This window comes from Manis pentadactyla, chromosome 10 (assembly GCF_030020395.1).
Source record: "Manis pentadactyla isolate mManPen7 chromosome 10, mManPen7.hap1, whole genome shotgun sequence".
Lineage (NCBI taxonomy): Eukaryota > Metazoa > Chordata > Mammalia > Pholidota > Manidae > Manis > Manis pentadactyla.
The window spans coordinates 67,145,498-67,157,492 of NC_080028.1; the positions used below are offsets into that span (position 1 = coordinate 67,145,498).

Sequence of the window (11,995 nt, forward strand, 5' to 3'; positions counted from 1 at the left end):
ATGGTCAATCTCTTCATGATTATAAATCATCACAGAACATATTTAATTTATACATGCACTATTAACTATAATCTCACAAATCCATGTTAAATAATCTATAGTCAATATAGCCTATTATGCATAATTCACTCCAGAAGTAACAACAATTTAGACTGACTGGTAGGTCAAAGCAATTAATAAAGTGTGTTTTAGCTTTATCAAAATCGTGAATTATTCTATGAAAAGTTACTGGTTCATTAAGCACATATATTCATATACTATAAAATTTAAAACAGGAAAATACACTTTTACCTGTACTACATTCTAGTTGCTCTATCATAAAAATATTTATTCTTTCCTAATTAAAATACAGCTAAAAATCCCTAGCTAAGATCCCATTTTATAATAAAATGGGAGATTTTCCTGAAAATTCTGTAAAACCTTATTCATAAGAAGAGAAACATTAAAATAAATACATAGAATTCAGTAAACAGTATTGTTAACTGGAAAAGCAATTCCATACCACAAACAAGTAACTAACTTAAAAATCTAGAGAATGATGACATCCACTTAACTATAAAATTCATGTAACATCATTACAACATATAATTTAATATTTTAAAGTCCATCAAGAGATATTTTAGAACCTTAGAGACTATTAAGAATAGTATTTCAAAGGTCAATTATGTTGTGGATGTTTGAAAATAAAATTTCTATTAAACTGAAAACTAAACCAAAGTCAAAAAAGAATGTAGACAGTGAGGCAAAAGCAGAATGATTTATTGCATCACCAACTATCATTTAACAAAATGCTCCAAAAAAAACATACTGAATATTGTTTTTCTAACTCTACATGGAAATAACAGTGTATAATGATAAGAAACTAAGTACAAAAAATATCTCCTAAATAGAGAAATCTACAAGTAACCTCTTATGAATAGTTATATTAAGAGGCTGGAGGTTTAGTTAACAGTATGCTATCATGTTAATATGTTAAATCCCAGAAGAATTTCCTCTTTATTTTACAACATGACAGCCTATACATTTTCTGATTATATGCACAGGAAAATATGACATAACAATATTAAGAACAAATTTGCTGAGGAAAATTAAATAAAAATTCCTGAATGAAAAATACTGCATGCATACTGAATGTTCACAGTATTAGTCATTTTAACATGAGGGCAATTTGTAGGGTTAAGATGACTGTAGTTGGATACATTTTTCCAAGAAAAAGATATGACTCAGAAATAGTGTTACAGACTTATTTCTACCAAATGTCTTTCAGCATATTGTTTTAATTAAAATAGCCTAATTGAAACAAAGTCCGAGAAATAAAGAGTTTAGCTAATGGAAATAGCACCAAACTGTTCATACATACTTTCTTTCTGACATTTTCACAGTGAGTTTTAGTACCCTCTCAAATCTTGAAAAAGTAGTGCTTTGAATTTATTGGATTCACATACATTTCTGGTAATATTATCAAGGGTATAGGTAAATAAAGTTATATACCAAAAGTCATATTCTACAAAGTTTTCAGTTTCATTTTGAACCACTTTATATTTTGCTCAACACTATTTCTTTTCTAATTTATGTCATCTTAACACACATATTTTAAAATTATGAACTTGGAAACAAACCCATAAAGTTCTCTCTGCATTTCCAAGGAGAAGTGAGAAACAGAGAAAAAAATTTCAAAAAAAAAAGTTTACAACATATTACATTAAATAATTACCTGTTTTGAAGAAAATACTTCTATTTTGTAATATACCAAGAAGAGATGTTTAGAATAGCATATATTGATTTTAGGACACAAAGTATCTGTTTGCATTTTGGTTAAGAATTACTAACTATCCCTTATTCCATATATGTGATAATGCACTTTTTGAGATCTTTAGTTAAAAATCTAAGAAAACATTCCTCCTCCCATCCCACCCCCACCCTGAATTTTGTGTTGTTTCTGTGAAGGTAATAATAATTGCAGTTACAAAAATAGAATAAATGAATGAATAGAACTCATCACTAGAATAATTACATTGTACTTTATTAAACAAACACAGCATATAATTTAGCATTTTAGGGATAAGACTCCATCATTCTAAATATTTCTGTTACAAAAGAAAACGTCTATAATCACACTGAATGGAAAATTTTTCCTGTATATCTTTTACATGCTTTACCATTTTCATATGTTTGAAAACAAGTTAAGCTATTTCAATCTCATAGGCTTTGGGCCAAATTTATTAAATTGAGAATGATGCCAATTATATTTCAGAGAATGGGTAGCAGAAAAGCAATGAACAAGAAACTTGGTTACCACATAGGTCTCTCATATAGACTGATATAGAGCATCTTTCCTATAAAGGTTAATAAATAACCTTTAACATATATTATGCTATAATATATGTTATAATATATAACCTTTAACATATATTCAAGGTAAATAATAAATCAAAAAGTTCTTTACAAACATATGGACATTCATGTGAACATACACATCCTTCTTCATCTATCTTTCTGAACATTTCTCTTTCCAGACTAAACTTTTTGAGGACAAAAAAAAACCAGTCTTTTACACTGTTTCTTTTCTAATTTATGTCATCTTAACACACATATTTTAAAATTATGAACTTGGAAACAAACCCATAAAGTTCTCTCTGCATTTCCAAGGAGAAGTGAGAAACAGAAAAGGAGCGCAAGAGAAATATATTCCAGTGTTTGATCATACCTACATTCATCTCTCCTTTAAAATGCTTTGTGTTGATGCCCTAGTTATGTTAAAAAAACTAAATCCCCCATGGAGTACGTAAGATACTAACAAAATCTTCATCATCTACTATCCCTATACTTAGGCCTTCATAGTAATCTTCAAATTCGCCATATGATACTTCATCAGACTTGCTGCAAGCATCTTTTAATGTTTCTAAAAAAGATGATTTGATTTCTTCCTCTGTGGAATGGCCTGTAAAATAGTACTGACTATGAAACAATATTCTTATAAGTCTACTAAAATGACTGATGATGACAAAGGAATACTTAATAAAATATTAATGAAAATCTTGCCTCATAAAATCTTTTCAACAATTTGAAATCTTATGTCAAACTACCTTCTAATTTATTTAAACATTTTCTTGCATGAACTGGAATTTAATAGTGATGACTTTATACATATTTGAGACATCTTTAAAGCTTCTGATAGGGTATATCCTATATGTATAGGCAAAATAATAGTTACTACTATAGATATTCTTATATTTCCTAATATTCTAGAGGACTGAACTTCATAAACGTTCAAAATAAGGAAAGAAGAAAACAAGTAAAAATTTCAAAGATTTATAGGCTAACACAGTAATGCAGTGTATGAAAAGCATCCATAAATTCAGGCTTTCATTATTTTATGTATCAGTTACTCATCACTGCAGCTAGAAAATATTACTGCAAACACAGGATTCAGAGGCCTTTGAAAAGTTTTGCTAGAAGAACTTCCACTTGATTAAATCATTCTCTTTTAATTTCTCATTTTAAGTAGGCTATTTCCACTGGGTCATATTGAATATGATTAATTTTATACTAAAGGAAGATGCTATTGAGAACTGCATATGTAAAAAAAATGTAATTCTTTAGTTTGTTAAAAGAGAGAACATAAAAATCTGATTCATCCTTTTTAAAAAATTCATATGATTTTTAATTTAGAAAGAGAACAATAAGCTATTTAAGTAAGTAGCTTTGATCATATTATAGACAGTTAAAGGGAAGGAGGACTCTCAGCTTAAATACATTTCTCTAGGAAGCTTTCACTGACCACCGCTACCAAAGGCATACCACCACAGAATTCACCTCATTACCTTGCCAAACCCTCTACCCCCACCCTCCTTGCTCGATCTACTCCCAGGATCTTGGCAGAGAACAGGGAAAAAGACATTTAATAACTTTTTACTAAGAAACAAAGAATTAAAATATGAAAAAAAGCTATAGAAGATGTCAGACAGTACACAATGAAAATAAACAGAGGCCCATATATAAAGGCAGAATAAGTGTTGGAAAAATCTATGTGACTCTTTAAGTCATTTTAAAGTCAGGTTGAATTTTAAAATGACAGATTTAAATGGGAAGACCACTTTAATTGTCTAACAAGGTGGAAAGAATTAGGATAAGAGTTGGATCTTTCTCAAAAACCAGAGGTTCTCTAATGGACTTAGAGAATAATTCATTGTAAAGTATCTTCCAAATAAAAGAATGAAATCTGCTTTGAATAGCAAATAATTGCTGTCTTTTAAAAATATACATGAGAAAAACAGAACAAGCTATTATTTCATAAAAGAAATGCCAGGTTGAATAAACAAGGACTGAATAATTGTGCTATGCAGAGAGGATAATATAAAACAAAGTGAATTTGTGATTGTTAGTCAAGGATAAAATTAATCAAGATGGAATCAATGTAAAAATATACACGTGGTCGCAGAAGAAATTTTCCCATTTCCCATCCATATTTTTGAACAGATGAGTTTTAATGCTATTTTTTAATAATAAAAACATTTTTTTGTTTAAATTTATGTTCTGAATACTGAAGAATTTTTTAGCTTTCTTGTATCTGCACCCAGGAAATTCCTACCTTGTATCATATGTAACTAACCCTTCTTTCATCCTTTTAGAGACCTAAAAGTATTTTAATAAATAATATTAAATTTCTAATACAATTACACAGAAATACATTTAGGAAGCCATATTTCTATTAAAGCTGAATTTTTTTTTAGGAAAATATTTTCTATAGTTTAATTAATTATGTGTGATATAAGATTCTTAATTTGAAGTTAGTTGTAAATTCTAAGCAATCTATAACCCAGAGATGGGCATGTGAATAGATTATAATTTGAAATGATAGCAATAAAGGATTTTTTTTCCTTTTTCAAAAGCAGTAATAGGTTTTCACTTTTTAAGGTTGTTTAGCTTCCTTGCTTACCTTCCTTAGTGTGAATGCAAAGACAAAGTATGGAATTTCTTAAACTAGCAAAGGCTTATCTAACAACAGCAAAAATAAAACCCTCACCAATGATTCAATGACACATAATAAAACTAGCGCTACTTAAGAAACTTAATTAAGATTATTAGAGGGGAGAAGTCAAAGAGAAAAAAATAGAGTGGTGAGTTACCTAATTTTGAAATAAGTAAACTATTTTGTTCCTATATTTAGTAAGACTAAGTAAAGGAAGTGCAGAGAATGACATGGGTTTAAAGGGAAATATATGCTAAATACATTTAAATAATAACTAAAAATTTTGTATGGCAATTGTAGTTCATTTAAAGTCATTGGTATGTAAATTAAGCTCTGACATCAGAAATTGAGAAGCCAGTGATGATTAGCTTTAACCTTCATAACAAATCCTGTTGATTTTTTTTACTTCACAGTTATAAGTAATAAATAAACCATTTACAAGGGTTAATGATGATAAAGCAAAGTAATTATATTGTATCTCCTTTTTATATTAAAAAGGAAATTCTAGAATTTTAATAATATATATTCTACAGTATTTAACAGTACATAACCAAAATTATAATTTAGAAAGAAAACAGTCATGTAATATAAATTACAACTGGTCAAAAGATATACAAAAATATGTTTAACCTCTCCAATAGCCAGGGAAATGCGCACAAAACATTTGTTAGCTTATCAGATTGGCAAAAATCTAAGTGTTAGAAAAGTGGTAGGGGAAATAATTTGGAAGTATCAATTAAAATTTTGAAATGTAGATATTCTTCATCTTGCTATTACCCCAATGAAAAGGCAAAAAATGGGCCTAAGGAGTCACAAATAATCATATTCATTGCTTCATTGGTTGCACATTAATAATTAAAAATTAAAAAGTCTACTACTAGGAGACTAGCTAGGTAAATTGTAGTATACTGACTGTAAAAAGGAATAATACGCAGCATATAAGAAAAACGTGGATCAATGTAGATTAACATGGCAAGTGCTCTAAAACATATTGTTGAGTGTAAAAAGCAAGCTACATAGCAATATATTTAGTGTACCTTTCATGTCCAAAAATAAAACCTTGGAAAAGTATTAGATTTTTATAGTACCTATACAGATATGAAAATTCATAAGTTAGGACTGAAATATATATTAAATGATAATTGTTACCTCTATAGAGGAAAATGTAATGAAAAAAGGAGTTACTGTGACCAAATGCTTTCTCTATAATAATTTGTTTATAACTCAGTTATGTAAAGATTAAAGTCAGTAGAAACAATTAATTTAGTAGGTAATGAAGCTCTAGAATTATAGGACTTCCTGGACTTAAAATGGGCTTATGTCCTGATAAACACATCGTAAGCTGAAAAAAATTGAAGCATCGAACTTTCAAGAGAAGAGTAACACAGTTAAGATTCCCTTTAATACTCTGATCAAGGAAGCATTTACTTTATACATTGTGTCATCCTGCACTGAAGCAAATCATGGATAGACATGTGATTCCCACTATCCTTAAGTAGACCAAAGCTAGTGAAGGCTGCTAAAGTCAATGTCCTTGAGCCCATGGTCAGAAGAGAAGTGGACAGTGTCATGGAAGGAGAAAACCCTGCCCAGACCCCAGAGCAGATTGACACTGATCCTTTTGGGTGGGACAGATTACAGGGGGCAGGGAAGGGAAGGAAGAGTACATCTGCATTTTCATCTGCAAGAAGAGCATAATAATGCATACCTCTTAGGTTGAGATGAAGAGTAAATAATGTGATATATGTCCAGCACTTTGCAACATGCCAAAATATATATATATATATATATCTGTACTTTGAGATATTTTTTTATATCCTCAAATTTTGATAGACATATGTATGTTCATTGTGTGTATACCTCCATCTCTAAAGAAAGATATTCTCTCATTCTGCCTTTAGTCTCCAAGTATAAGCAGATACAGTAAAACTAACTCAGAGAAGTTGCACATATAATTACCCGTTCTCTAAATCTATTCGGTTCTTTCTAACTCAAATTGTTACTATCTCCTCAATAGGAAATAAAAGTTCAAGCTCAGTTATAAACATCAAAGAAAAAATTAAGTATAGACAGTAGACCTAAGAATTTTTAAATGAAGGAGGTCAAATCTCTCTCACATTTCTGTTTAAAAAATAATTGTTAATTTCCTCCCTTACTGGCCTCAAGTCCACACTATAAAGTAGTATAACTTAAAGATACTACTTTTATTTACTAAAACTTAAAAAATCTAATGCATTTGGCATAATAATTACCTGAAATTACTTGAGGATGTTGTTTTGCACAATAACATTTTCTTATGTCTATAATAGGTATACTGCCAGTTTTGTTGAAATCCAGTTTCATAAAGGCCTAAATAAAGAAAGAAATGTTAACTTTTTTCTATGAAATCATTAGACATGAGAACCAAATTTTCTACTCTGTAGTTGGTTATTATTGAGCTTTTACAGTGTAAAAGTACTGAACTGTTACATGAAGGAAGCATAAGGAATACAGGGAGAAAGATTTGGGAGCATACTATTAGATAACCTGCTCTGGAGTGTTAGTTCTACTTCCTGACCTTGAGGAAGTAACCTAACCTGGCTTTCTTCCTCTGCACACTGAAGAGTGAAGTCAAAGACCTCTCAGGTGACTTCCAGCTCAAGGAGTCACAGGAAACTGATACATGGCCAAGACAAATTGCCTGGACTACTGTGACTCAAAAAGTGAACTTGCAAATATTTCATCACTAAAATAAATGAGGAAGTGAAATATTTTTTAAATGGCTTTTGTTACTCTATTTCCTGAAACGCAACACTTCTTTTTGAAATGCTAGTTGTTTTATTGCTCCTCTAATTCAATTCCATTTTGAGTATCATAAAGTATAAAATATTGTATTGGGAAGGGGAGTGAGTACATAGAAACACATGGCCACTACACAGGAAGGGCCCACATTTGCAGAAGTGTCCAAACTAGAATCAAGTTTGTTCAAAAAGTGTTCACAGAAATATGACACCCACTATTGAATGAACTGTACCCCCCCAAATTCACTTGTTTCAACCCTCACCCCTACTACTTCATTATGTGACTGTGTTTGGAGATAGAACCTTCAAAGAAGTAATTAAGTTAAAATGGAATCACTAGGGCGGGTCCTAATCCAAAGTGACCAGTTTCCTTGTAAGGGGTTTCGGACATGGGCACACAGACTGAAAGCATGTGAAGACCCAGAAGGAAGACAGTCAATTAATTACAAGGAGAGAAGCCTTAGGAGAAGCCAAACCTCCCTGTACCTTGACCTTGGACTTCCTGACTCCAGAACTGTGAGGCAATAAATGTCCGCTAGGTCACCAGTCTGTGGTATTTGCTAGGCAGCCCCAGCAAACTACTACAGTACTTCATAATTCTAGATGGGTCTCTATTCTCAGCACAAATACTTAGGAAGGAGATAACCTTCCAGTTCTACTCCTGATACTCAAACTGTCACCAGGGCATGTAAAGTATAAATAAATGCAAATTTATAAATATTATATGATGAATTTGTTTAACCTAAGGTTTTTATCATGTCTTTGGCCAATAAAGATTTTTATATTTTCTGTTTGAGATGTATATCTAACCTAATTATTTCTATTACTCTATAAACAGCTTTGTTTCAATATTAGATAAATGTATGTTTTATATTATATACATTTACAAAAGAAAAAGAAACCTATATTACTTATAAAGCTCTAAAACTGTATTATTTAAAAGGCTCCCACAACCTGAGTAATATGCACTTTTCTATAAAAATCAGAGATTACTGTTTTTAATTCCAATTTAGCATGGTGATTTTAATCTTGATTTGAACATTTAGCATGCATATTATAAAAACCAGAAAAACATCTTTTAGTCATCATTCTTAGATAGCACATGTTTGAGCTTTAACACTTGAACAGCCACAATGCTAATTTTACATGTATAATCTCATTCAATCCTTACACCAGTTTTATGAGATAAGAAACTGAGGCTCAGAGATATTTAATAACATTTATATAGATGATAATTTATGGAGCCAACAATTTAGAGAACTAGCAATTTGTGAACCAAAATTTGATTTCAGATTTTATTTTCCTTTTATAATACTTTCCCAAAATGTGTGCATAAGTTATCTTGTTTTATCCTGGATAGTTTTATGTGTATGTGTTTTTGTGATTTAGTGAACACAAAATACATTACAGGTAAAGGGATTTAAAACATTTTCAATGGCAATTTACTAAAGTTTTAAAGTAATAAACCAACCTATTAAATAAATTAACCTATTTGAAAGATATTTAACAAAGTTACCTTTTGAACGAATGCTTTCCTGTATTCATTCATTTCACCAATAATGGCACGCTTGAATTCCCCATAATCAACCTTGCCACTGTCGTTGCCATTCAGAACTAGCCATGCAGACTCAAAATCCTAGAAATAATCACACAGAGATCATTGTTACACCTTTGTCATATATGGCCACAACACTAATCATCATAATAGCATTTTATTACATCTTTCATAGCCCTATACAAGGTAGTGTACATAGTAAGACAATTTCAAAGTTACATGTAAGTCCAAGCAAAGACATCAAAAAAGCTGTTTAAAAGAACTCTGTGATGGACATTTCTGTAAAGTTAAGAACTTTTATCTTTTCAAGTTCAATTCCTCTCTATACAAAAAGAAAGAGGCTTACCATTTACTTGAAATTGAACACTGAACTATTTTTAATGTATTATATCTGTGACAATTAGAAAGTTGCTTCAGGTTCTGGAATGCCTCCAATAGAATTAACACCACTAATTGTATTTCTGTCAGTCTTCATGCTTGGAAGTATATAAGATTTGAACGAGTTTAGTATTATTTTATAATTTGCTCTGAAAACTGTTATATTGAGTGAATTCCTTATGCCAGCTTTTTCATTCTATCATTGCCACTACTTCTTTAGCAAATGCATTATTTATTAGAATGTTCTACCCAGAGAATTCCTAATAACAGAAATTATAGCATGAGATTTCCTTAAACTCAGGTAAATATATTTTCAACGTTTCAGGCAAGTTGATAGTTTCAAGTTGAGAATGTAGAAAAAATATCTAGTAAGTTGAATAATGACAAATGATGGATGCTCAAAAAAATTTTTCTACTTCGTCCTAATTTTTTCAATTAAAAGTTTAATAAGAAAAACTTAATCTTAAGATGCTCTGGCTCTCCCTGATTCTCAACAACCCATATACTTTTTTTGTCTGTCATAATGCCTTGTACAAGATACAGACTTCAAGTGTCTATAAGATAAGTAATCATAATATGAATTATAAAATCATAATATGAATCAAAGAAGATGAATTTGCTCATCCAACTCATGGAAGACTAAAATTAAAAGACATTGCTTGAAGCTTAAATAATTTTCAAGAGTTGAATAATTTACCAAAAGTGGCAACAAATTTATACAATTCTTTCTTTCTAAGATACAGTAGAGGATGAAAAATAATTCAGATAAAAAAATGATCAAAATTCATGATCAAATGTTTATATAAATTAGGCTGTGTATATATCAATATTTTTTTAATTTCAAATCAAGGAGAATGACTATGCCTTCCGAAAAACTCATTCCACAGTTAGACCCAGTCTGGTGACTTTTATGTTCTTGTTTTTGCCAAACATTGTGTTGGCAGTCTCCCATGACAGTAAAGCTGGGAATATTATTTTTTAACTGAGAAAAAGGGAAGCTTACTCATATTTTCATAATATATGTTCTACTTAGGTTACAAGTCTTATATAATTATTTTAGATTTTATTCCTGAATCTAATTATAAAAATGTAGCAAATCAAAAAGAGAATTTTTGTGGTGATGCACAATGAGTACCAGACTGGCTCACATTACCCGGGTTCTAGTTCTATCTCAGTTATTAATTACCTGTGTGATTGTGGATAAAGACATCAAGTCTTTCTAGTTTTCTATTGTTGCTTTTTAAATTTTTATACAAGGAGGAGATGAAGGTTAGATGATCCCTAGTGTGTGTCACTATGTGAGCCATAAGGTTAAATGTGTACAAAACACAAAAGGCAGATACACCACTACAATGACAAGCAACATCGTGCTGGCACAGAATTGTACAGTTAATAAGGCAAATTCCTGTGTAATTTTCTCATTTAAGCTTCAAAGCAATTCTGACTACCAGTATTATGTCTGGATTGCCCAGGCAGAGCCTGTCAATCGGAAACATTAAAAGACCTATTTAAGATCACACAGTTCAATAGAACTTGAACCTATATCTCATAAATTCAATTTACAGTGTTTCTTCTACAAAATTAACCATATCTTATGACAAGACCAATTGAAAAGATGGAAGAAAATCAATGCAGGAGAATCCTTTACCTGAAATCTCTAAGGTAGCTGTGTTTCAAATTCATGTACCTTTAGAAGAAAATACCAACTTCTCAGTGTGGCATACAAAGCTTTAATATAATGGACCCTGCTAGGCATATTTTTCCCCATTCTTTTTTTTTCCTTCCATTTATCTATCCATTTAAACTAAGGCATCATCTATTTATTCAGCCCTTGCTGTATTTAGGTCTCTATTCAAAGCATCATAAATAGAGCAGGGAACCAGAAGTACCTTGGTCCCTGCTGATGGGACTTACATTCTCCTTGAAGGCAGAACCAGAAAATACAAAGTGACATGAAGAAAATAAAATGGGTAAGTGGTAGACAGAGGACCAGGGTTCAGATGGGGTGCTCCTTTAGGCAGGTGTCAGGGCAGTGCTCTCAGTAGAGAAAGCCTGAATGATGAGAAAATCCAGCCATGCAAAGGTCTGGTGGCAGATTACTCCCGGTGGAGGGAACAGCATGTGTGAAAGCTTTGGGCAAGGGTTGAACATTTTGCAATAACTGCACCAGGCCTCCCTCTCCCCTTCATGTCTACACATTTGCTTCTCCCTTTTGTGAAGTATTAATTGTCTGACTCACACTCCTCCTTCCCTCTTATCTGCTTAATTCCTCCTCATCCTACTAAACTCAGATGGGATATATCCTTCTCC

The 11,995-nt window shown here is 31.2% G+C and overlaps 1 protein-coding gene across 2 annotated transcripts in view; it reads right to left on the reverse strand.

Annotated features, from left to right (window-relative positions):
• Window positions 1-1,760: 1,760 nt before the first annotated feature.
• Window positions 1,761-11,995, reverse strand: part of CAPS2 (calcyphosine 2) — a 40,578-nt gene continuing 30,343 nt past the window's right edge. For both annotated transcript variants that reach the window (XM_036930833.2, XM_036930834.2), the window contains exons 16-18: window positions 9,269-9,388; window positions 7,225-7,321; window positions 1,761-2,941 (exon numbers count right to left, since the gene is read on the reverse strand). In XM_036930833.2, the coding sequence (XP_036786728.2) occupies window positions 2,766-2,941; window positions 7,225-7,321; window positions 9,269-9,388 (393 nt within the window). In that variant the 3' untranslated portion in view covers window positions 1,761-2,765. The remainder of the gene's footprint in view (window positions 2,942-7,224; window positions 7,322-9,268; window positions 9,389-11,995) is intronic.